Raw genomic sequence first — 27,033 nt, 5'->3', positions numbered from 1 at the left:
GCATTTTTGGCACACGTAATTATTTACAAAGGTGTTTAGATAACGAGCTGGCTCTAACATGATTTCTCTGGCACATCTTAAATGCCCCAGGTGTGGGCTTGAGGTTAAGAAAAGAAAACAAATATAAACATATCCTGAAATGCATACTGAAAGAAACAAATGTCTCCACAGACAAAAAGCAATTTATACCCTCTCTCTCACTTTGAGATGTGACAATAAATCCAGTTATATATACCTCCTTGTGTCGTTGGCACATTAACTGTGACGATCTTGCTGTTGGCAGGTAGCGGCAGCTTTGTGGTCACAACCTTTCCACTGGCTGAGGTTCCTGTTATGTGTAATGTATGTCCACTAGATGTGGCCACGGTGGTCTCTGCGCCTGCTCCTAATAAAGTAAGCAAACACACAACAAGATAATAAAAATATACTGTTGCTACTATAAATCTAATGTGGTTACTCACTAAAAGTCTGACTAAAACCACCTTGGAACACAATTGTGTGCACAAATTAGTAAACTAAAACATTTCAAGATCAAACGACAACTGAGAAAAAGCAGCTAAACAAATGCCTCTTTATATATATATTTTTTTAGGTCAGCATGTCCCTAATTTTACCTTGTGAGCTTTGACCCTGTTTGACCCAGGTGGCAAAGGACTGCTGGAAGTTTTTGTTCTGCTGGAATGTGACGGGGGTGCACATCTTGGTGGACAGCACCACTTTGGCACTGGGAGTGCCCTGGCCTGAAATGGAGCCAACAATGACCTTTGGCGTGGCAGCAGGCGTTGCAGTACTTCCTGCTGGTGTAGCTGTGACTGACCCTGATTTCTGTTCAAGACGTTTCTGAGAAAGAAAAAAAAAGTCAACACAGAAATATATATTGATACAGATTTAAAATAAAAGTTAATTAATAATCTAGTTATTATTACCAGTAGTTAATTAATCTAGCTACCGAACAGTCACAAATGGTGTGCCACAAGGCTCAGTTTTAAGTCCCACACTTTTTACCATTTATATAAAAAATATAGGTCAAAACATTCCTAACGCATCTTTGCATCTCTGTGCTGACAACACTGTTGTTTATTGCCGAGCTAACACAGTTGCCAAAGTTTTCCAGCTTCTACAGTCTGCATTTGTCATCACTCTTTTTTTCCTCACTCGCTCTCGAGCAAGATGATGATTTTCTTCCCTCTCCTGCCTTCCTCCTGCTTTTTTGCTCTCTGTCCTGTGTATCGGAGCTTCTATTTACACATCTTTCGATAGTAAATTACTGTTATGGATTTGGTCAGCTGGATTTTCAATGCAATTGATTAAAAAAATGAAAATTTTCAACCAAGCGACAGGGTGCTGGAGAACCCTCATGCCCCCGTGGCTGGGTATGTCATGGATCCGTGGGGAGAGTGGAAAATGATGTGCCTTTCTGTGTTGTCTCAAGAGGATGTCGAAGATTTATACATCATTGGATTTATGATAGCAGGGTTTTTGCTTTTTGGCACTGGCGGATACTTATGTTATTGGCTATTACAAAAGACGGCGGCAGCAGTTACAGCCATGGAAAAGCTGCTGACCTTATGTGAAGGATTAATTTGTGCTCGTAGCTCTGAGACTCAGCTGATTTATGAGCTCAACCGTAAGATGGAAGTGATTTATGAGAATCGTAGGTCACTTGTGGCTTCTGAAACTCGCCAGCATGTTGGAGACAACCTTGGAGAAGGCTTTTAAGCATGGACCAGCGGAAAGCCCAAAAATCTGGCCGTTTTGGATCATCGAGAGTACCAGCAGAACTCAAGGCTGACGAGAAAAATAGTTTGCCTGCACAAAAACCAACTGTGGCTTATCTGAATCTGGCCTCCCTGTTTGGCCTTGAATAGGCCAACGTATCAAACTGCTCCTGGGGGTGTGTAAACTAAGAAGGCTCTGCTCTATCTACCCCCCCCCCCCCCCCCACCACCCCCGAGAACTTCTGTGAATGCTTATAAGAGCTATACTGGCTGACACATTAACATCTTATCAGGACTATGGTGCTATCTGGAAGTGCTTCATGGACAAATCTCACCGTCTTGTCATCAAATGCATATGTAATGTGTCTATAAATGTGCTTGCTGGTATATTTTTTGATGTCTTAAATCATGTCCTGATAAGGACAAGGTGTGAAGAGATCTTTTTTTTAATACCACTATTCCATGGTCCCTTTTTCTATCTGAAGAATAAGGGGCTGCACTCCTAGGAGCTGCAGCCACGTACACTCCGCCCATTTTTCGGACGACTGTATGGAATATAATATCGCTATACTTCGGTGCAATGATAATAAAGCTTAATCCGATTCTGATTCAGTCAGACGTATTCCATCTCAAGCTGGTGTTAAATGTTGGAATAAAACAAAGGGCTGTTGTTTTCCAACAGAAAGTCAGTACCAGCAACTCTTCCTGCTATCTCATCCATGCATCGTGTTCCTATTGAGTTTGTAGATTCTTATAAATACTTGGGAATTTTGGTTGATGCACATCTCTTTTAAACCACATAAAAACTTGATAAAGAAACAGAAATTAAAACTGGGGTTCTTTTTCAGAAATAGATCTTGCTTAACTCTGAATGCCAGAAAACACCTTGTAACCGCTACCTTCCTACCGGCCATTGACTATGGTGACATTATTTACGTGAATGTCTCTGTCAGCTCCTTGCAGATGTTGGATGTCGTCTACCATGGCAGGCTAAGATTCATAACTGGTTGTAACTACCGTATCCATCACTGCACTCTGTACCCCTTGGTCAGTTGGTCATCATTATACACGTAGGCTCTCACACTGGTTCATTTTCATCTATAAATCCCTCCTTGGTCTGCTACCTTCTTATACAGTATCTCCTCCCACATGTCACAACATCAGTGCAGTTACATCATGCGCTCTCGGGCCATCATTACCTGCAGCGTTCCCTCAGTGCGGACTGAACTTGGCAAAAAGGCCTTTTCCTACTCTGCTCCTGCATTATTGTTATTGTTTATTGTTATGGTTGTCTGTACTTTAGATGTTCTGTTTGGAGCAGGTCCCTCTTGTAAATGAGTCCTTGTGGATCAATGTGACTAGCCTGTATACTGGTAAATAAAGGGTGAATGAAAAAAACAATCAACTACCGGTACTATAAACACAAGTAATTAGCTATCTATTAATTCATAAGTTTCTGTAGAAAAACATTAATTCCACCCACAAATGTCTTGAATTAATCAAGGGCTTACTTACATAATTTTTACAGAATCAGCACATATAAACGTAAGAAAAGCAAACTTACTTTTGCCTGCTCTGCTGCTTGAGCTTTCTCTTTCTCCACCCTGGACAATAAACAAAGGATTTTTAATATTTGTAATACATCAGAAAACCTAAAACATGTTTTTTCATATGTATGTGAAAAACAGATTTTCTTTTTTTTAGTCATCTAGGTAGATTGATGATATTTCCAGCATGAATTGAAAATAATTAATTAATGAAGTTACTTTAAGAAATATAATAGCAAATAAAAATTTAGCATAATGAGGTGATTTTTCAGCAGCAGAGACAGCATTTCATGTTCAACCAATTTCCCACGAGGATCAATAAAGTATATTTCTATTCTACTCTACTGTTTTCTATTCTATTTTAATTATTAACTGCTCGAACAGTTGCAACAAAGCTGGTGTGTGGTAATTACATGTTCCCTGAGACCCCCTGACCTTTCTGAGAAAGCTCGTATCTCCCAAAGGTCCAGCTCCTCTTCAGGAATCCACGTCTCTATCACCACTGGACCCGTCTGTTTGGTGGGTTCGGGCTTCTTAGGGCGCAGGGCACTGGAGCGCAGACCTTTTCTCTGGGGAGTGTGCGTTTCTGAGATTTTCGACAAGTGTACAGAAAAGTAAACTGATGAAACCAAGTTTACAAGACAATACAGTAAACATGATCAAGCTTTTTATATTACACAACCTCCAGCAATTTTTTTCCAGTGCAGCATTTATGTACATTTTTAGAAAGGACAAAAGAAAATGTTTAACTCAAAAATGAAATGTGCGTTTTACCTTTTGGAGTCTCAGGAACTCCCAGGGGGCAGATGATTTTGCGGATACAATATTCGGAGCGAAGACCATAAGGTCCCACATCTCGTCGTTTTATGATCTCGGTGGTGGTGATTTCAGTATCTGATGTTTCTGTAGCAATGAGTGGGGATAGGGCTGGGTTGGTACAGTGATGAGGAGAGCCCGAAGAAAAATTGGAGGGAATGCACTCTTAACTTGTAAAAAGTGACACCCAAAAGAGACTGGGAGCAACCATTTTGCTCTGTAATAATCTTTAAGTTAAACCAGGGACATGAAAAAAGTATACTAGAACAAATAGAGTTGAAAAAAGTTTTCTTCTCTTTTTGCAACATTGGTAAGACAATAATGAATCTAACAAGGTTAAGTCAAGTCCTCTGGATGGATTCTTCTTGTTCAAACATTTCGTCTTTTATCCAAAAAACTTGTGTCGGAGGAGCTGCAACAAACTCAGTCTTATAAGCAGCACCTCCTCATAGTACATCAACCAGTTGGCTGGTTACATCCAGATCTAGCTGTTCGCATGTAAAAGGAAGACCATCAGCCTTACAATTGGTCGTTGGTGCCCTGATGGCCACTTGCTATTCACAGAGGGCTGAGTGATGCAATAATAGCATTGTAAGAGGACAGTTGAACTAGAATTGCACTCGGGTCCACAAAATCCAACCCGACCCAGCCCCAGCCATCATCTCCGAACCCCACCCGATCCAACGAATTAACAGTAATTACAGGTCCGAACCTGACCCCCCCCCCCCCCGACATTTTCAATTAAGCTTTAACTGCTTATACCACCGACTATTATTGACGGATGGCGGATGCGCGGCTAAGTAAAGGGGACAGAAGATCGGAGCTGAGGAGCCGTCAAAGCGCATTAAATGCTTCCCCTGCTTCTCCCTGTATCCTGCTCTGACATGTCAGATATTTTGTGATCTCACCTGTTTGGGTTGTCAGCTGTGCACGTCCACTGAGTGCAGCGGCTGAATGAACGTCCATTTGGGCTGATGGATTGCTGGCAGTAGTCCATCTGAAGGTTAACTGAACATTTTATCTCTTTCAACCGGCCAGTCAGCGCGCAGTCAAATGGCCGCATGCAGCAGGTGATAGTATGGCAAGCCATGTTTGCATATAATTGGATCGTCGGCTGCGCCTGACGTAATAAACAGCCCGACACCGATCCGGCCTGCATATTAAGCACATTATTATGGTCCAGCCCGGTCCGAATCCAGGTTGGGCGGGGCTGGGCTCCGAGTTCGGGTTAGAAATGACAGCTCTAAGTTGAACATGGAAACCTCACGGAGACCACCCTCTAATAATGCTGTTATTGCAAGTATCACTCAGCCCTCTGTTGTTGTTTATTTGTCTTATGCAGGTTAACACAAGGTCAACAGTGCAATGAAATGTTCACGAATGAGAAGAACCGATTTGACTTGCTAAAAAACAAAACAAAACAACAAACAAGAAATACTAAAAGCATGCAATAAGGGTACAAAATAATGTACCAAAAATGTAAAAAATATAATAGTTAAAAGGTCCAAAGAAAAAAGTAAACAACAACATGGTAGAATACTGTATAACAGTGCAAGTAGGATTAATTAGTATAAATAAGTATTCACCGGTAGTAATATAAGCTTAAATGCACATGATATATATTGCACATAACTATGTGGCACATAACTATGGGGAAGTTGTGGCTGAGTGGTTAGAGCAGTCATCCTCCAATGCAAGAGTTGGGGGTTCGATTCTGCCAGCAGTCACATGCTAGTGTCCCTGGCCAAGACACTGAACCCCTCATTGCCACTGATGTGTGTCCCATTGGTTTATGGATGTGATAAAGCACTGATTATTCTTTGTATAGATCTAGTAGAGGGATGTATGAATGGGTAAATGAGGACACAGATTGTAGCGTAAAGTGCTTTGAGTATCTTGATCAGATAGAAAGTGCTATGTAAGTACAGTCCATTTACCATTTACCATAACTAACATAGTACAAAGGTTGTGTGACAGGTTATTGCACAGTGAATAGCAAGCGGCCATCAGAGCACCAACAAGCAATCGGTAGGCTGATGATCCTCCTTTTACATGTGAACAGTTAGCTCTGGATGTCACCATCAAACTGGTCGACCCACTATGAGAAGGTGCTGCTTATAAGACTGAGTTTGTTGCAGCTCCTCAGACTGAAAAATTATGTTGGATAAAAGATTAACCCTTTCAACAAACAAGAATCTGTCCAGAGGACCTTATTAGATTTTTCTAAGTGGATTATTGAGCATGCATCAGGACAATGATGAATCAGTTCTCCATAAATGTTGCAATTTGTATACAACATATATTGACAACAGCTGACTTATGACAGTTCTTTACAACTTGTTTCTTTCACCCCCAGATAGAAAAACTTCATCACCAAATGGTTTGAAGGGTGTTGTAATACCTGTGCGTGTTGTGCCAACAGCAGCAGACGGTTTCACAGCCATGTCGTCCCATCTCAGACAAGCCCACAAAAGTCTCAGCATGAGGCTCACTCCAGCCAGAGACTTCACCGTCTGCAACCGGTACCTGGAGGAAGTTTTAGTAATAAATAGGAGCAAGTAAACATTTCCAGATCTCCAAATGACTATTGTAATGGTTTCTGCTATTCACCAGTGTGGTAATTACTCCCTCAGAGTTACAGAAAACAAACTGCAGCACAATCATGGGACAGGAAGAGGTAGATCAAAACAGACTCGGATTATTGGCCAAGTTGTAGTCCTTCTTGACCATTTCCAGGAAACCAACAGAATAAGCTGCTTTCATTTAAAATAAATCATTTTGTGCACTGGTCTGGGTGTGGGAACAATATCATTGCTTGCTAAAAGCAAATTAAACACAACTTCATTTTTTTCAAAATACAGTAAATGGAGGTCATCTGTCAGTGAATTTTCTATTTTTTTTAAAAAAGGTGTGCACGCTAGCCCACAAACATACATCTGTACATATATAGCTAGGAATGCTTTTCTGACAAGGAATTTGGCCCTGAAAATGGTTATTTAACACATCTTGAACATCTATAAAATCATGATTATCACTAAGCTGCAAGTGTGAGTTGGTAGGTGTTCACTTTCCCATAAATAACCACAGACGGAAAACTATGCACAGGCTGCAGGGCTTGGTCAGTACAAAGGGAACATCGTGACACCTCTCTGGCCACTGAATGATTCATGTCTACTGTCGGACTCTGAGGTCTGGTCAAAATAACCAAAGGTCCCTGTGTGACACCAGACTGGGAGCTTTAGCGTCACTCTGGGCCAAAGCCACAAATGGCAGACTGGAGGGGCAAGACATGAATGACAAATTAACACAGGATGTGTCACTGTGACAAGAGGAGATTAAAAGTTGAATTAAATAATAAAAAAAAACATTACACATAAAACCATATTTTTTTGCCTTAAAATATAACAAATGTTGCTATCAAGATAATGTAGGATTGTTAAACGTTCATAGAGAAAATAAAAGTAAAGACGGGGCATACCGTGTATTGGAGAACTCCTGTGGTAACAAAAAGGTTTTGTCTATTTATTTTTTTTCTTTAGCACAGCATAATGTTGATTTGGTGTTAAAATTATTTGGGCTGTTTCGGGCTGGATGGATGGAACATGGAATGAGGAAGAAGTTGGGTAGTTCCTGTTGAAAAGGGTGATCAGGACAAACAGCACTCTTCTATCCACCATTGCTACCTTGTTCATCTGCTCGTACAGAAACACTGACTGCAACCATCTATGAAGCGGATCCATGTTCAGGCTGCTATTTAATATACCGTATTATTTTACATTATTAGTGTTTAGCGTATAGCTTAGATCTTTTAGCATATCGTTGAGCATATATCTTAGATCCTTACATACAGTTTCTTCTTATACTTTATATTTTTGCTATTTTTGGGTGTAACTGGGATCTTGAGGACACAATTTAATTCCACCTCATGTACCACATGTGATGTGAATGACAATAAAGAATCTTGAACCTAAAAAATAGACAAGAAATCAGATGCAAGAGGTACTGCATGTTGTGACTGATGTGATGTTGCAGTAAGCTTCAGTTTCTCAGTCTAATCCAGTACTTACTTACTGTCTAAGACCCGGTATCAATAAAACAAAGCAATGCTAAATTTAAGGCTTAAATACTACAAACCAAACTGTAAGCTCACTTTTTTTAATGATCAATTCCATTTTTCTAGAAAATTAAAACCTTTTTACATATCTAGCCTAATAAAAGACAAAACAATGATTTTTCTCCTAAAAAATGTTTTGTCTAAATTGTTTTTCTGCTACAACTGACCTAATAAATCTAGTATAAAATAATAAATGTAAGACAAATTTGAGAAAAATTTGTGCAATCTGTTGAAAACAAAGGACACATTGCCAAAACCAAAACCAAAAACATTTTGTCAAGTTGGATAAGTCCTAGTTATACTAGCATGTTTTTCTTTTTCTTTTTCACAAGATACTTTGGAAGATGTTTTTCTGCTCTAAAATATATTTAAAATAAATCACATTACATATGCCAAATAGTAACCCTTGACTTATCAGTTATAAAGTAAATTCAAATGTAATTAAAATCAACAAGGTACCAATTTTTACAAAGTTAATAAGAACAGCCTGCTAACCTATGGTACAAATCCTAAAACCAATTTATAAAAATGCATCAAAATTTGCATTAGAATGTGAAGTATTGAAAACGTATTTTGTGCAACTTTGTCAGTTGATTGACCTTCATATCAGTTATTCTAAAAACTGGGGTCCCCCGGGTGTTCATAATCCGGTGCCTGGGGGTCCGCAAAAAAAAAAAAAAAAGTTTACAAGCACGTAGATGTTTAACAACCTGTTAAAATACACCAAAATGCAGGAAATTACATCTACTTTATTCAAAATGTTCTGGGGGAGGACCCTCAGACACACCGCACCACCTGCTATTTGTGCTCCGGCATCGATCGGTTTACAAATGAAGCCCTGTTACTTGGTATGACTCCTGCTGTTATGATTCTGTTCAGTTTTATGTTAAGAGCTTTCAGTAATAATTTGAAGAAGTGGCAATACATTTATTATGTTCATCGTGTGAATAGGTTTAAACGTTTTAAAGTGGTTTTTGATTATGTTCATTTTCTAAAAACTGTCATTTTTGGAAGTTGAAATAAAATGTTTTGTTAATTGTGTCTTGAATGAAAAAATACCCTATGTTTAAAAGTATAAAAATTGTATTAACACTATTAAAGAACAGGTCTTAATGTTACACAAATATTTCCATTGCATTAAAGAGGCAAATTGAAGAAAATTATTTAATAAACACATGATGGGGTCCCCTGACACTTTTTCTCCCCTAGGGGTCCCTGAACCCAAAAAGTTTGAGAACCCCTGTGTCAGATGATGCAAAGAGGGTTTTTTACCGTTTTGAATGATTTGAGACGTCACAAGAAAAATACAGCTAATAATGTTCAAACAGAGAACACGAGAAACACAAATGGTGAATTTACCTCCAAGTGATACCAAATGTAGGTCTGGGCGAGGGGTACGGCCAGATATCCTGAGCAGGTTTGGCATTGTAACTAAATACAGGAACTTCTCGGAATCCGCCTCGCCTCGCCAGCACTTTCACGTCGTCGTAGGGCAGCACGAAAATGCTCCTCCGGCTGCTCTTGGTGACAAACTTTCGGTAAGAAGGAAGAGCTGTGTCAGAGCGCGTTTTCTTTGTGCGAGAGAATTTGAGAAGTCGCACACAGCCCTTTGTCGACGAGTCTTCCTGGCTCACGGCGATAGACGAGACTGTAGTTTTACCACCAGTGACTGTTGTTGACTCACAAATAGAGGCAGACTGTGTTGTTTCCTGTTCCTGCATCACTACTTCACTCTGGCTGTCTTCTGACTGACTATCGAGTTCGGAGGAAGAGATTTTGGTCACTGTAGTTTTGGTCATGGTAGAGAGGGTAGAGACTGCGCTGCTCTCCGTCGCCAACACAGGTTTCGTCGATTCACCGGATGCTTTCAGCTGCATTCTGGATACCCTCGTCTCAGTGGAGACAACCGTTGCGGTGGAGGTCGTGGTTACCTGGGTAATGATGGTCTTGAACTGTTCAGTTGACCCACTGTTACTGTTTTCCTCTGCAAAGTCGTCACTCAGACTGGACTCCTCTGCTGAAGGAATAGGAGAGGGAGCCATTCTTATGACCTTGGCCACAGGAGTGGGTTTCGTCTCCACAGCATTAAAAGCTGAGGTGCTGTTGTTCTGCAAAAGGCTCAGAGTATTAGCTCCAACTGGATCCATGTTGTTTTCAAGCCTTGACATCTTAAGAGGGGGTTTGTAGTCCTGGTCCGACATTATTGCCTGTTCCTCTACCTCAGAGTCTAAACATGGATCTTTATTTACCAACCTGTTATTTACAGGGGTCAGATCTCCATTTAATAAAGTTTTCAGCTGGGTGCTATCTTTCAGTGACAGAGCCAGTTTTTGTTCTTCAACTTTACCAATGCTATTCAACTTGGGACCGTCTGTGAACACGCCATTATTCAAGTTCATTACAGAGTTACTCACAATGCTTTTACCTTCCAAACCATCGTTACCATTTACTTGAAGAGAAACTGGTTTGGTAGTGCCATCAGACACAGTTCCATTGTATCCAACATTCTGCATGCAGTCTTGTTTCTCCTCTGGCCCCAAGCCATTTTCCTCCGTGCCAGAACGCACAGAGCTTCCACTTTCTAGATTTTGCTCAACGGGCTTAAAATGAGATGTGGTCGGACTGTGTTTTTGGTCGAGAATACTACAAAGCGTCCTTACAGAGTCAGAGTCTACATTTTCAGGGTGTTCAGCCTTGGTTACATTTGATGCAATGCAGGCTGTTTGTTGCTCTAATGAGCTTTGAATTCGCCCATCTTCTGCATCTTTCACATGACCCTCTTGTTCCGAACTTTCTGGACTGGTTTCTTTTGGCCCTGTAGTCCTTTCCTCCATTCCTTGGTGCATGGAGGTGGTTTGATCTAGCAGTAAATCTGAGTTTTCACCAGTACCCGTGTTGCAACTACCTTTGTGTGTTGAGTCTGAAACAGGGGAAGGAGTGTTAGAGAGCTCAGCAGCACTCTCTCCTTCCTCTTGTCCTCCAGGATCTCTTGGAGTTTGTGTCGTGGAAGGTTTCTCCTCCACTTCCGCAGCTTCCCCCAGTGTGCACTGAGTCTGCGTGAGAATGCGGGGCCTGAGCGGTGACTGCGGCCTAACTGGTGTGCTCAAAGCGGGGCCTGTATAAGATGGAACTGGAACTGGTGAAGACAGCAGTGGTTTGGAGGCAGAAAGCTGCTGTCTTTGCCTCTCTTCAATCACATGCTGCTTGACTCTGCGCTCCAGCAGGCCGTCCAGCTTGGAGGTCTTCACCTTCTTGTAGGCGATGCGGGTAAGGAAGCCCTTGCAGACATCTACAACATCGTAGTTGAAAGGCCGCTGAGAGTCATCTATTGGTTCCTCTTTCAGGGAAACCTTTTCTTCATGACTGTACTCTGGAGAAAAACATATAAATATTAATTAATGGTGAAGTAGGACAATTAGTAACAGGAATGATAAAGAAAAGCTGATAACTGACCATTTGAATTACAAATATACAAGTTTTTATTTTAATAAAAAGTCATCCCTTCTGTATTATGATCGCTTTTAGGTTTTTAACATTTGGTAACACAGATAAAAAAATTAAAATGTTATACCTTGCTTTTCTTTTGATGTCTCTTTCAGATCCACTTCCATATTTGCAGGAAACTCCTCTGCAGACGACGACTCTGTCTTAGTCTCTTTGTCATTCAGTTCTTCCTTTGTTTCCTCCACCTTCTCTGTGGGGTCCACCTCTTCAGCAAGTGGCTTAGAGAGACATGTGAAGTTTTGATCTTTTGCTTCACTGCTTACAGCAGCACTGTCCTGAGTCTCTGGTGCGATTATACTGGGCCGTCGACTCAAGTCCAGCAGAGAACATTTCTTGCCTAATTTAGCATCTTTAGAAAAACAAAAGTAGAGTAAAGCATTATTCTCAAAATAGTATTAAAAAAAAAAACAAGTGCATGGGTACCTAGCAGCAGAATCCATTTATAATTGAATTACAAAACCTTTGAAATTATTAACAGAACTGCAAATATGACAAATCACAAACAAGAAAAGCAAAATTTCAAGAGATCTTTTCTTGGCTACTCTCAAAATGACTAAAAACTTTAAGTTTCGACATTCCTGACAACATTTGATTCCCTGTAAAAAAAAAAACCATAACATCCTAAATAACTCTTACAATTAAAGACATCGATATAGAAATTTCAGCCAGATTACACCATTAATGTTATCATTATGAGAACCAAATATTGAACAACGGACTTTAAAAAGAAAAAAATCTAAAAGAGTGGACCTTCCAGTTCTTTGCGGTAGTTGGCGTTAGTGTTGCCAGGAAGCTTGGGTACAAAGCGTGGTACGTAGGTCTTACTGATCCAACTCCAGCCTCCATAACCTGTAACACGATACTCCTCTCCTTTCTGCTTCCACACCTGTATTTGGGACAAGAGGTTTGGGAATAAACACACACACACAAAAAGAAGATTACACACAGTAACAGAGAATATTAACAAAAGTCTTGGTATAAAAATTGCTTTCACAAAATGTCTAAATGTTCATTTGCATACTGACTGATAAAAGATTTCACAGAATCTCGATGTTGTTCAATGAGACAATTTTTGTTAAAAAAAAGTTGAATGCTTAAAAAAGATTTAACAATATCAATACTAAAAGTCATCGCTGAAATTTCCTAAACGAGCTGAACGTTTTGATGCCTAAATCAATGAAATAGATTAAAATTTGTGGAAGAGGCTCACAGCAGCCTTGTTGTATCAAGGAGCTCATGATTGTCAACATGTACAGTTAATGACTCATTTTCAAATAATTTCACTTTTTTGTAGATATAATCAATTATTACTACCTCCATCTTATTACCTAATGTATAAACCAAGTTATGAATGTTGTTTTAATAATAATCTAGTTTCATGTACATCAGGATTAATGAGATATGAGTGTTTAAAGTCAGTGTCCAAGTTAACATTGCATGCTAAGCTTTAAATGTATTACTTAAAATAAGTTCTAATCTGTGGTACAGTAAACATGTTAAGAGAATTGTTGGAAAAGTTATATAAAAAAATACTTACCTGGTGCTTGATTGGAAATGTGTATTTGACCCAGGTTGCTTGTTGCATCGTCTCCTCATCTTCCAGCTTCTTTTCTCGCTTCTTCACTTTCTCTTTCTCTTCACGCTCCATTGATGTCATGCGATTTAACCTAAAAGTAAAAAAAAAAACTCATTAAAAGGTAAATTAAAAATAATCTCTTAAAACAGTGAGACAAAATGTTTGATAGTTTTACATAAAAACAAACATAAGAGAATTAATTGTCGGATAATCTCTGAAATTTTCTCCTCAAGAGCTGCAAACAAGCTCGTTAAGAAAGTGCAAATACTTACGAGACCACCACTTCAAATAATGATTTTTTTTTGTTTTCATTTAATCTTAAAACAGCCAAAAGAAACCAATTTGCAGCCTTTTCAAACAAGTTTAAGAAAAAATGTTTCCACTTGCTTTCTTTGATGGTTAAAATGTACAAATACGCAGAAATCCTGACTCGAACCTTGTAAAAACTTGGACAATCACCTCTTTACAAAGGCTTTGAGGTGCTGAAGCAGTAGTAGTGGCAGAGGGGGGTGGTTCTGCATAGGTTGTCGACCTGCAGTCCAAATATTTAGGCCGACATCTAGGGTGGGCTTTTAGAGCTGATCTGGTTGCGAACATCTCAGTCCATTAAACTGAGCACATTATAGACCTGCACTGAACGCTGGATGAGGCTGGATGAGGTCAGAAGTGTCTGAAGGTTGTATTTTTTAACTGTAAAACACGTGTCGTACAATAAGAATGGAACTTGGTTATCTAGAATTTTGCTAATAAAGTTTATTTAGTTTGAGAGTCATTTTCACAAGAGCTAGAAACGTATGAAATAAAATATTTGTGTGTCGATAACGGTATCATATTTTCTACAAAAGCTGAGTTGTAATTTTTTTTCTTTCAAAACTTGTTTATCACATTTTAAAAGTTTAATACGCATATAATTTGTATACAGTAGTTCCTCGATGCTTCGCAGTTCGACTTTTACGGACTCACTCTGTTGCGGTTTTTCGAAGTACAGTACTGCAAGATTGTACATGACAAAAAATAAAAGTATAAAAAGCACCGCCATTTTGTAGTTTTCTCTCAATAGGTCTACACTGTTTCTCCAGTCGAAAGGACTACATTACCCGGAAGCCAAAGTTGCTTTCTGCTGGAGGGAAAGTTTTGATCCAATAGGAAAAAGTTTGGTCTTTAGGCCTGTCACGATAATAAATTTTGCTGGGCGATTAATTGTCTCAGAAATTATTGCGATAAACAATAATATCGCTTGAAATTTGACAATAATTAGTAATAATTGTCAAATTTAAGAAGACATGTTTAATTTGTTTTGCATGTAGTACCTTTTCTCGACCACTGGATGGCAGTATAATATTGTTTGAACCGAAAGATGGATAGTGAGGGAATGAGCAGCGTGTCTTTAAGAAAAATGGGAGGAAAGCCCCTTGACGTGACATGGGCTGTCTCTCTTCAGTTCTCAAAATGGCAGATGCTCGGTGTGGTTTGAGCTCTTTAGCATAGCATTTTTCACACAAAGCTTTTAATTAAAAAAATCTGAAACAAGTTCTCAGCTTATTTTTGCAGAAAAAACCTTTTTACACGAAGGCACGGGTTTCACCCATGAATTTTGGAGCTTCGACAAGACGGAGGTTTTTTCCCCAAGGTCGGCTTGTTAGCTTAGCTCGCAGCTTAGCTTCTCAGCTTAGCTGCTTTTAATGATCCAAAAACACAATTTTGGACGGTTAAAATGGATCTTAAAGAAAAAAGAGAAAGGGAGGGGTCAGAGAAGAGCACCGGAGTTGAGCTTTTTGTCATCCAGTGTCTTCAGTAGAAAGAGAGAGACACGAAGAAACGATAAAGCAGATAAATGAAAATGAGGTCGATAATTTTCATTTATCATGCGATTAACCGACTTAATGTTTATCGTGACAGGCCTATCAGTCCTTACAGTATTCATAGTGACTTCAGTGCTCAGTGAATGCAGAGAGCCAATCAGAACCGGACCTGAACCGGACAAAAGCTGGGTAGGTCTGCAGAACCGGAAATGAGCTGGACGTGAACAGAGCTGTGTGTTCTGCAGAGCTGGTGAGTAAAAAGGCATTACAGTACTGTACTACTCACTCAACTTATAATTTTAAGTTGAGTGAATAAACATGATCAGGTTATCTTGATTAATAAACTCTTGCCAAATAAACTTTTGCTTTAGTTTATTTGATTTATTATTTGACTGAATTGTTTTGGTACGTTGTTTCAACTCAGAAATCTATGCCATTTCTTCTTTGCAGATGTTCACTTATTGAGTGTGGGGTGTGTGTCCAAAACATAACAGTGCAGGACTTTATCTACCTTGTATGACCCAGTGAGTCTTTCCAGACAGGCAGCAGAGCCACAGGTTTGATGGCACACTCCAGGATGGCCAAAGCCAGAGCAAATTCTCGAGCCTTACTGCACATCTGAACAGCTTTGATCCAATTGGTCCTACAAAAACAAACAAACCAAAAAAACCAACACATTTTTCATCTACATTTAGTTTTAAGCCTTCAAACTGGTCAAATTTTACACCCTAATTCTCTCTTAACTATATTTATACCTGTGTGAGGCCCAGTTAGGGTGCATGAATGGTGCTGGGACATTGTTCTCAAGCTGGATGATGGTGAGTCTCAATGTGGAGATGGTCAGAACCTTAGAGCCGTGAATAGACCCGTTCCATTTAAAATCCCCCGCTGTTGTCATGCAAAACTTGTGGGAGAGGTGTCGCCTCTTGTCATGGTCCTGGAAAACAGAAAGAATGAAGATTTTAGATAAAAATCAGATTTAACCATCTAAAATAAATAAAGTTATTCATCGGTTTCTCTATACTAAATATTAATTGGTTAAGAGCATTTCAAAACTGCTACACATAAAAGTTCAAGCCTGTCGAGACAAGTTTGAATGATTTCCGAGATTAAAAATAACTTTGTTCATCTTTTTGAATGTCTTGACAAAAAAAACGGTAAAACAAACCCTGGATTGACTTGGAGAACACGTAAAAGCCTTGACTCTTGGCTACAGAGCAACACAGGGTGTATTTTGTGACACGTGATGAAGTGATAATTATTAAATCCAGCTACTTGCCTCTCTGTGCTGGTGCTTGTTGAGGGCCAGAAGATTGGAGCTGAACTGGTTATAGTAGACGCGATACTTGCCCTCCTGACCAAGTTTGAAGTACTGGCTGAGGGTTCCCTTCATCACCACCTCTTTGCTGCTGCGTGTGCTTACCCGGGTGATGTCGCCTTGTGCATTTACTACCAGTACCTACAAAATTACATAAATACATCTGAACTCCATGCTGAATGAAATCTGAATGCAATTTCTTTAATAACTCTGATTTACAAATGAGCTGTAATTATTACTTTAGGATCATTCATCCAAAATTTTCAGTCTATATCACAAGAAGCTCTATGTTTTTCCCCATACATCTGGAGGAGAATAATGTTTTTTCTAACCCTCACCTCTTTGCCCTCCTTGAAGCCCCTGTTGGCTTCATGAACAGCAGCTGCAACCTGTTGATTTTTCAGCTGACTCAGCTTGCTGTCTGGATTCCTCAGTCGGGTCACCATTCGAGTGGACGAAGACTTCTTACTGCTGAGATTTGCTGCGTCCCCATTGGTTGAATCTTTACTATCCCCTAAAAGTGCAACAGTCAAAGAAAAGGAGTCAAAGAAACAGTTTTAAAAAGTAGGTTTTGACTTAGTAGATGTGTATGTTGTTTTTACAGTTATAAAAATTAAAAGAAACCATGGACCTGCGTCATCAAGGCTTGCCATAGAGGACTGAGAGGACCTGTCTGCTAAGTCTGGGGGTTCGGGAACTCTGGGTGGGACACCGGTCCCTAAGCTGCTGTTACTGTTCTCCTCAGAGGGATGAGTCAGGGTGGGGATGACATCTCCATAAACAGGGACGGAAACTGACGATGCGTTTTCTGCCAAACATTTAGAAAATTAACATTAACACTTTTGTTGATTAGATAAAGGTTTGCAGAATTGCTTTAATTAGTTAGACATTTGAGCACAGAGCAAAATGACTAAATGATGAAACCATATCAAAAGTAATCAACACATAAAAAGTAAAACCTGGTGCCATGGGAGAAAAAGGAAAAATAAAACCACTTCCTTGCAAGTGTAATTAAAAATACTATGGCTGTAGCTCCCTCTGCTGGTAAATCACAAGTAATGCAATCAACAAATAGGTCATTTTACAGCAACTATGAGCAAAAAAAAAAAAGATTGTGCACATTACTGAACACAAAAAATAAATGAGAAAATCAATGTTTTTTAAAAAGACAAATCAAGTGGGCAACATTCACTGCCTGGTCAATAAAAAAGTCGCCACCAAAAAAAGGTAACGCTAATATTTCGTTGGACCGCCTTTAGCTTTGATTACAGCAGCATTCACTGTGGCATTGTTTCGATAAGCTTCTGCAATGTCACAAGATCTATTTCCATCCAGTGTTGCATTAATTTTTCACCAAGATCTTGCATTGATGACTAGGCACTAGGCATGATGGGTGCATCACTTCACCTTCACATTACACAAATTTTCAGAAATAACAATTTTAAAACTTAAACAACAGATGAACTGTGAGCCACTTACAAAAAACATAAGACTGAGAAAAAAGCAGCCATTTCTGTATACAGCAGATTAATCACCCAGTTTAGAAAACTTACAGATGATTGCAGCAAAAAGCAATTTCAAAATGGTTATTGTGTGTACTTTTACTCATAAACGTACCTTCGGCTTTGTTAGACACCTCCACGCTGGTACATCCTTCTGACCGGACCTCCACAGTGGACGTTACGGGCTTTGGCATCGCAGTGGCCAGACCAGAGCTGACAGAGGAGGATTGTGTTGGAAGAGAGGCTGATGGGGGAACAGGTTCATCTGGGATGCTGCCGCCTTCCAGGCCAGTGGAGGAAGCTTCAGTAACAATAAAACAGCAGTCAGAGCGAATGTTGTTCGTAATCAGTCATGTAGTTTGGAGAAAATAAAGAACAAAGACGACGTTGGAAATAATAAAAATGCACAACATCAGATAAAATTAAAATCCCTGAATGGATTTGATCTTCTCTGGTTATTTAAAATGAACTTTTAGCTCATTTATATGAAGTTGAAACTTTAATTTTGTGCTTATACTTGACGTGGCACATATTTGGCCCTCAACTTAAAATGACGTTTTTCTTTATTTAATTTTTTTATTATTACCATTAGCCTATCAACACTTTGGCCAACGGTGTTGTTTTAAAGTACTTTATAAATAAAGTTGTATTGTATTGTATTGTAAAAGTTAAAAAATCTAGTTTTATTTATTCTTTAAATTTTTTTTTCTTCATAATTGTTAACTTGTCCTTGTGCCTCAAGGCTCTAAAGCAATATTTTATGTTTTAATGTGGTACGAATAGTTTATTTTTAAATATAAACATAATTACCTTTACTTGCAACACAATCCTTATTTTCCTGTGTGAGCTCTTCTTTGGTCTCTGGCTCTTCCTTCATCCCTCCATCCTGTTGCCCCTCGTCCTTAAGCTCCGTCTTTTCATCTTGCTTCTCCACTTCTGCCTCCTTCTCCTTTTCCATCCGCGCTTTCTGGGCCTCCTCAGCAGCTCGTCTTTTTACCTCCTCCAGCTCCTCCTCTTTCTTAGCGCGCAGTCGCTCCAGGATCTCCTCTGATTATGAAACAAGCAGAGGAGATATAATACTTGTAAGAACAGAAACCCAGAAAAAAACACAAACACACACTTTAGTTATTAACCTTTATGTTGGCGAAAATTCAAGGGAAAAAATGGCACTAAAAATGGCAAATGACACAAATCGGCTTTAATTGTCAAGACGATCATAACTGTGCATGTATTTGAGTGTTGTAAAACCTTGCTGACGTGATTTCTGTTTCATTCTCTATATGAATAAATGATTGTTGTGCTGGACTTCAAACGGAGCAATCGGAGTTTCTTTTGCGTTCTTTCAGAAAGTTTTCATTCGGTGTAACCAACTCGGATCACAAAAAAACAACTTCCATCTTTTTTTTATTTTTATTTATGTCCTAAAATGATTTTATCACTTAAAAAAACAAACAAGCACTGATTTGCAGATGAAGGTCTCTTAATATATGCGCAATCACTATCTCCTGAACTGGTGCGAAATGTTTAAAGAAGAGATTTTAAATGAAAAATAAACCAAAGCCAAAGTCACCTGAAATTATGTTTTTACAGACTTTTAATAATAATAATTATTAAATTTAAAAAGTGAGGAATTTCGGACTAAGGATGGGCGATATGGCTCAAATTAGTTGATTTTATTATTGATTTTAGTTGATTTTATCATTGATTTTAGTTGATTTTATCACTGACTTTAGTTGATTTTATCATTGATTTTAGTTGCACTCTGTAGCACTTTGAGATTTTTGTTAATGAAAAGTGTGTTACAAATTAAATTCATTATTATTATTATTAAATATTATTTATATTGTGATATTTCAGTGCGTTCTGACGATAACGATAAATTTTGTGATATAACAAAAAACTAAAAAAATCATAGTTATTCATTTGACAAAATTAACTTAACACGTTGCTTTGCAGTATTATATAAAAATTTAAAAAAACAACAAGGGTGAATTTGACTGAAATTACTTTATTTAGTAAAGTATTCAGTCTCAAAGTATAAAAATAAAAATGATCCTACTGTTATTTAGACTGAAAAAGTCTGCACAAAATATAGATAAACAAAATCTACCACAAAAACTAAAGTACAGGTGAAATTTCCAAAAATAACTAAATAAAATTAAAGCTTAAGATCTGTTGAGCATAAATGCAACATACAACAAAAAATATGAGGCCTTTTTAAATGAGCTATAACTTCCAAAACTTGACAAGGCGGTGAAGAGACGCAGCAGAGCCGCACGATGTTTGTTTTTAGCTTTTTAGCTAGCTAGTATTGCGGGCAACTAATTAGCATTACGCCAGCACCTACAGGTGGATGGGAAGGTGCGCAGTTCAGTTTGGTCGATCGGCGCGCTAGGTTCTGTTAATGGGGCGGTGCTCCCTGACGTATTAAGTCATGAAATTAGCATATCATGATATAATTTATTTTCCCGAGCCTTTTTTTTTTACCGGTATTATCATAAACGATATGATATGGCCCAGCCCTATTTCTGACAATAGTCAAAAGGCTCAACAATCCACAAAGGAAACCACTTTTTTTGTAAACTTAAACATTTGTCAATCTTTGTTGTCATTTTCATGAGACTGCTGCAGGCCTTTCTTTTTCATCTCTCATGATGTAAGATACCGAGCAATGTTCAGAACAAAAGAAAAATAAAACGTGTAAACAAAAAAAATTCTATAACTACTATTAATCTTCCAGTTTTAAAACAAGCTGTCTGTTTTAGAAGGAAGAAAAATAAAACAAATGTTCAACTCTGCTTTAAAAAAAAAAAAAGCACCTTTAACTCATCTTCACACATCTGACACTTGTTAAGCTAGTTTCCACTCATGTTGTGGTATCACCGAGTTTCCACCGCATACAACAGCTCCATGTAAACTCCAGTGTTATTTGCCTGAATGTAACAAACATTCACTTCAAAGGAAACCACATTCTATAAAAATGATGTGCTGATGATATCTACAATACACACATTTTGGTGATATCAGAACAGGAAAGATGAGAGATTAAAATACTAGGAATTGGGTCAGATTGAGACCAAAATAAGGTGATTTCTATGGCTAGGCTAACTAACTGGCAAGAAAACAGTCAGGGGTATGAGCAGCCAGCGAGCAACAACTAAATAAAATGAAAATAGAAAGGGATCAAATATAATTTATATTAAAAATCTTTATCTACTGAGGCTCAATGGGATTAACCTGTATAAATAAAGGTTGAATGAAAAGTGTCAGCAACAATTAAACTCAGTCACAGACACAATTCAGATTCCCAAGACCTATTAAATAAATAAATAAATAAAGACTGATGAGTTCTTTACCATTTGCAGCAGTAAGAAAACACTTGTTGCTGCCTCGAGCCTTGTTGGTTAGATCTTCAGTAATATCCATATGAGCGTGCACCTCATCTCTTATCTCCTCAAGGGCTGCATAAAGGTCGGCCTCCCAGTATTCCTTATCCAAGCGCTCTATCAGCTCAGCTAGCTGGACCTGGGAAAGATGGGAATTTTCAAAGCTTTAACACAAACACAACTAGAGAAATTGTATTTCCTGCAAAAATGCAGTGTGAATGCTTATTGCAGAACTTGCTGAAAAACAGCTAAAATTAGCTTCTAACATGCTAAAAAATATAGCTGAAATGGAAGAAAAATAATAAATTAGCAGAAGAAAGCAGAACAAATACACATTTGCTAAATTAGGTTTAAATAAGCAGAAATAAGCACAAAAATGAGGAAAATAAGCTAAAAAAAAAAAAAGCTGAAATTACCAAAAAGTAGCTAAAAAGGCAGAAAGCTTAAGCTACCAGAAAGAAGCGGAAAGAGATGAAATGAGCTCAAAATAAGTGGAATTAGCAGAAAAAGTTTAAATTAGCAACAACAACAAAAAAACAGCTAAATGGTAGCTGAAATTGCACAAAAGCTGAAACTTGCAGAAATAAACTGAAAGGAGCATAACAAGCTGAAATTGGTAAAAAGAAGTTAGAAGAAGCACAAAAATGCTGTTAGCAGAAAGAATCTGAAAGGAGCGCAAAACAGCTGAAAAACAGCAGAAATGAGCTGAAAGCAGCTGAAAACAAGATTAAATTTGCACAATGAAGCTGAACTGGAACAAAATGTGAAAGGAGCAGGAAAAGGCTGTAAACAGATCTAAACATTTGAAGGATGTAAAATTAGCTCAATTAATTTTCTATGAGGGGAAAAAAATGGCAGAAAAGGCTAAATATTTCAAAAAGCTAAAGTTGCACAAATACCAAAAGTCATAGCAGGATTGTCCTGAAAGAACTGAACGAAGAAGTGAACATTTTGATTTATGATTTGTTGAAAAAGCTTAAAAACTGCAGAATAAGAATTGCACAGAAAACATACAGAATAGGGATAGTAACAGACAGGAATCATAAATATAAACAGGAAAACAATAGTGTGAATGCTTAATAAGCATTCACACTATTGTTTCACTGTTATAACTAGTCCACCAAAAAATCTCAGCAAGAGCAAAAACTAGACCCATTTTTACCTTGGCACTGTAGTACCAGATGGTTTTATCCTCCTGTTCACCTTCCTCTTCACTGTAGGTGAGAAAAAATAAAATAGAGATAAACAAGAAGGATGGAGCAAACTAAACTAAAACGAGCATCTAAAATTAGAAAATGCTTTCTTATTCATTGCCTGCTTATATTATAATGCTTATTAATTATATGTTATTGTGTAGTTGTACGGAGGTTAATAAATAAGTTTACGTACATATTTGTTATTCTAACACCAAATCTTAACAAGTCCTAAGAAGTCAAAAAGTAAGGGTTTGTTTTTGAGGCTACTTTGATGCTAAATTCCAAGAAAAAGTGACCTCCTTTATTTAGTTTGCATCGTATGTAGTATTTCACCACTGGATGTCACAACAGGACAAGTTGGTTCAACTTCAACAGGTCTTTGCAACTGTATTTTAAAAGGAGCCGCAGATGCGTCAAACTAAAAATAATTGTGTAAAGCACTAGGGAAATTGTGCTTCTGGAAAGTCGTGCCGTCATGCAGGTTAATAGATTCTTGTCATGTTCGGTAAAACATTAAATGCATTTAAAATTAACAAAGAAAGTAATTTTTGAGCCTCATTTTGAAAAGGGTTTCATTGTGGGAGTAAGTTTCTGGGGTAAAAAAAAAAATAAAAAATGGCTGTACGTCTTAAATTGACCAAAAAAACACATGAAAGTGCAGGATGCAATCATTCTGTGTTAGAATAAACTGGGTCCCCATTTCCACTTAACTGTCAAGCAAGTCTGAGGCAAGATTTTAAAACGCTAAAAGGGGAGGGCTTTTTTTCTGTTTACCAGTTTGAAGAAAATGGTCTAAGCTGCAATGTGCCTCAATTAATTGACAATACTGGCGAGCTATGTCTGCTTTTCTTTTAACTCGTCACCTAACCAAAGTTATTTCAAGCTCAGTCATATCCACCACATGGCAGCAGCATTATCCTGCAGGAGCAACCTCCAGTCAAGACAGCAGTGGGTTCTAAATAAATAAATAAATAAATAAATAAATAAGACTTCTAGTCAAATTAAAGTCATGATGCTATGGTACCAAGGCCGTTAGGCAGCAATGTAGGAGGGCGGAGCGCAAATGGAGGAAAGACAGGCTGCAGGTCTCTTTTCAAATACTTATGTTGGCACCGTTATCAGAAAGCAGAAAAGCTGCTAAATCCAAATACTTTTCTGATATCATAACCTCAAACTCTCACAACCCACGTGTCCTCTTCTCCACCCTAAACTCTGTTCTTCACCTCACTGAACTATCACCTCTGGAAGCCTCGACTGAGCTGTGCGAGAACTTCCTACGTTTCTTTTTGGACAAAATTGCGACCAACAGGGCTCTCATTTCCCCTCCAACTCATGACCCATCCATCCCACCTGAATCTGTAGCTCCTTTTGACCATTTTGAACCCATCACTCTATCTTCTCTAGAGCAGGTCATGTGCAGCTTGAAACCTTCTGGTTCCCCCTTTGATGTGGTCCCTCCTCGACTACTAAAGGAGGTTTTTCCAACTCTAGGTCCGTCCATTCTTGATATAGTAAACATTAGTTTATCCACTGGCGTGGTGCCAAAAACCTTTAAACATGCTGCTGTCCAGCCTCTCCTAAAAAAAACAAACCTTGACTCCTCAGTCATTTCCAACTACCGGCCTGTCTCCAAACTCCCATTTGTTTCTAAAATACTGGAGAAAACAGTTGAGTCCCAGTTGAAGTGCTTCCTGAAGGATCACGCCATCTTAGAGCTTTTCCAATCTGGCTTTAAACCTCTCCATAGCACTGAAACTGCCCTATTGAAGGTTTTTAATGACATCTTCAGATCTACAGATACTGGTGATTCTGTGCTGCTTGTCCTGTTGGACCTCACAGCCGCCTTTGACACAATCGACCATGAGCTCCTCATTGCTAGGTTGGAGCAGTGGGTGGGCATAACAGGGTCATCCTTCAATTTGTTCAGATCCTACCTCACTGACAGATCCTTTTGTGTCTCCATCAAGGATTTTAGTTCTGCAGCGACAGAGCTTAAATGGGGGGTTCCGCAGGGGTCCATCCTGGGTCCCCTCCTATTCTCTCTATACCTGCTGCCACTTGGTGCTATTTTCCGGAAACACAACATGCCCTTCCACTTCTACGCCGACGACTGTCAAATTTACTTCCCCCTAAGACACAATGGTACATGCTCTATTCAACCTCTGCTCAACTGCCTGGCTGACATCAGAGACTGGATGGCTTTAAACTTCTTAAGTTTCAATGAAAAGAAGTCTGAAGTCATGTTGTTCCCTCCCAATGACACAATCACAAACCACTGCATCCACCTTTTCACTCTAACCCTGTCAGAAAAACAAAGAGTCACAAATCTGGGAGTGATAATGGACCCTTCCCTGAAACTTAACAATCATGTAAACATGATTGTTAAATCATGTTTCTTCCAACTGAGGCGGCTGTCTAAACTGAAGTCCATATTGTCCAAAAATAACCTGGAACCAGTAATACATGCATTCATTACATCTAGGCTTAATTACTGCAATTCACTCCTGTTTGGTATCAGTCAGACCTCCATTGCACGACTACAACTGGTCCAGAATGCAGCAGCCCGATTTTTAACCAGTACAGGCAAAAGAGAGCACATTACTCCAGTTTTGGCCTCCCTGCACTGGCTACCAGTTCACCTTCGAATCCAGTTCAAAATACTCCTGTATGTCTACAAATCGCTGAACAGTTTCGCACCCCCCTATCTCTCTGTTCTGTTACAACCGTATGTCCCACCACGTTCCCTGAGGTCAGCGGACCAGTTGCTCCTCACAGTTCCAGGAACTCTTCTTAAGCGCAGAGGTGACAGGGCCTTCTCTGTAGCAGGACCAAGACTTTGGAACGAGTTACCTCTGCTTGTCAGACTGGCCCCCTCCCTCTCGGTTTTCAAATCCCGTTTAAAAACTCACTACTATTCAGTAGCTTTCAACACCAGAGGATCTGTGTTTTGAACCTGTACACTCCACACTGGTTTGTCGTCATATTTATTATCTGCATCGTTTTTATGTTTATATTTTTGATTTACTTTATTTTGTATTTTGCTTCGTGTGTTGTCTGTTGTTCTGTCTGTACAGCACTTTGGTTGGCCTTATAGCTGTTTTAAGTGCTCTATAAATAAAATGGTATGGTATGGTTGATCAGTGTAGGTGTCCACTAGGCAGTAAAGCTTCTTCAGTCTTAGGGCAAAGAATGAGCGGATTTATTCCTAAACTTTTGCAGCGTGTCAGTAACACACTTGTCATTGCAGACTGCTGATTAACTGTTTAAATCTGGGATGCTATATTCATATACACATCAACCACAAATGAAGAAAAAGTCCCAGTAATCGTCATATTTTGAGCCGTAGTTTCATCTTTACACATAAATGTAGAGATGTGCTTACAACCTGTGGAAATGTATAGTAAAAAAAATCATGATTTTGAAATTTAATGACCACAAAGTGCAACATATTTTCTTTTTGTAGAAGCTGCAGAACAGACACGGTAGTATGATGTATTATAATTAATGCCTTCCATGTGCATTGCATGTACACAACACACAAAAGCCTTTTCTTTACACATTAGTTGTACATGTGATGGAATTGAGACCTGTCTAGGGTGTACCCCGCCTCTCACACAGTGACTTCTGGAGATAAGACTCCAGCTCCCTGCAACCCGGAAAGGAGAAGTGGGCAAAGAAAATAAATGAATGAATGAATTGGTCAATGTTGCTGATGGTCAAACTGATTTAAAAACTATGAAAGGATGCTGCTTGTTTGGTTCATTCAAGAGTAAATCCAAACCAAAACCAAATCTGCAGGAGGCTGAAGGAAGAGAAGGAGTGCGTCTCCAAGGTAACGGGGCATTATGTGATGAACAAGAGAAACAAAACAATCACAAATAGCTCTACAGGCACCATATGTGGTATATAACAAGGTTACAAACCACTTCTAATCTGTAAAGTAGCTGCACTGAAATAAATGCCCTTCTGGAGACCCTGACCTAAACTCCAGTGCCATGCCACTCTTGTAACCATATGCTTCCTCTACTCTTAATATATACAGCATATAACATCACAAAACCTAACAACAGCTGGTGTCATGATATTAACTAATGTTTTGACGAATAAGGCAGCACGGTGGCGCAACTAGTAGAGCTGCTGCCCCTCAGCGAGCAGGTCCTTGGTTCAAACCCCGGTCCAGGGGCCTTCTGGGTGGAGTTTGCATGTTCTCTCCGTGCATGCGTGGGTTTTCTCCGGGTACTCCGGTTTCCTCCCACAGACCAAAAACATGCATGTTAGGCTAATCAGTAACTCTAAATTGTACCTAGGTGTGAGAGTGAATGGTTGTTTGTCTCTATGTGTCCCTGTGATGGACTTGCGACCCATCCAGGGTGTACCCCGCCCCTCGCACAGTGATTGCTGGACATGGGCACCAGCGACCCCCGTGACCCAAAATGGAATAAGCGGGTAAAGATAATGGATGGATGGATGGATGGATGGATGGATGGATGGATGGATGGATGGATGGATGGATGGATGGATGGATGGATGGATGGATGGATGGATGGATGGATA

General features: G+C 39.0%; 1 protein-coding gene across 1 annotated transcript in view; it reads right to left on the bottom strand.

Annotated features, from left to right (window-relative positions):
* LOC119422392 (nucleosome-remodeling factor subunit BPTF) overlaps positions 1-27,033 on the bottom strand; it is a 59,101-nt gene that overhangs the window by 27,163 nt on the left and 4,905 nt on the right. Inside the window, exons 3-21 of the mRNA XM_037689757.1 lie at positions 22,446-22,497; positions 21,254-21,422; positions 18,708-18,944; positions 18,013-18,198; positions 17,027-17,203; positions 16,734-16,909; positions 16,357-16,536; positions 15,833-16,014; positions 15,589-15,720; positions 13,237-13,366; positions 12,450-12,585; positions 11,767-12,048; positions 9,555-11,565; positions 6,483-6,607; positions 4,040-4,192; positions 3,701-3,851; positions 3,283-3,322; positions 615-840; positions 236-385 (exon numbers count right to left, since the gene is read on the bottom strand). Of these exons, the coding sequence (XP_037545685.1) occupies positions 236-385; positions 615-840; positions 3,283-3,322; positions 3,701-3,851; positions 4,040-4,192; positions 6,483-6,607; positions 9,555-11,565; positions 11,767-12,048; positions 12,450-12,585; positions 13,237-13,366; positions 15,589-15,720; positions 15,833-16,014; positions 16,357-16,536; positions 16,734-16,909; positions 17,027-17,203; positions 18,013-18,198; positions 18,708-18,944; positions 21,254-21,422; positions 22,446-22,497 (4,895 nt within the window). The remainder of the gene's footprint in view (positions 1-235; positions 386-614; positions 841-3,282; positions 3,323-3,700; positions 3,852-4,039; positions 4,193-6,482; positions 6,608-9,554; positions 11,566-11,766; positions 12,049-12,449; positions 12,586-13,236; positions 13,367-15,588; positions 15,721-15,832; positions 16,015-16,356; positions 16,537-16,733; positions 16,910-17,026; positions 17,204-18,012; positions 18,199-18,707; positions 18,945-21,253; positions 21,423-22,445; positions 22,498-27,033) is intronic.

This window comes from Nematolebias whitei, chromosome 16, assembly GCF_014905685.2.
Source record: "Nematolebias whitei isolate Nwh7 chromosome 16, NemWhi1, whole genome shotgun sequence".
Lineage (NCBI taxonomy): Eukaryota > Metazoa > Chordata > Actinopteri > Cyprinodontiformes > Rivulidae > Nematolebias > Nematolebias whitei.
The sequence above is the reverse complement of the archived record's forward strand: the minus strand, read 5'-3'. Positions and strand labels throughout refer to the sequence as shown.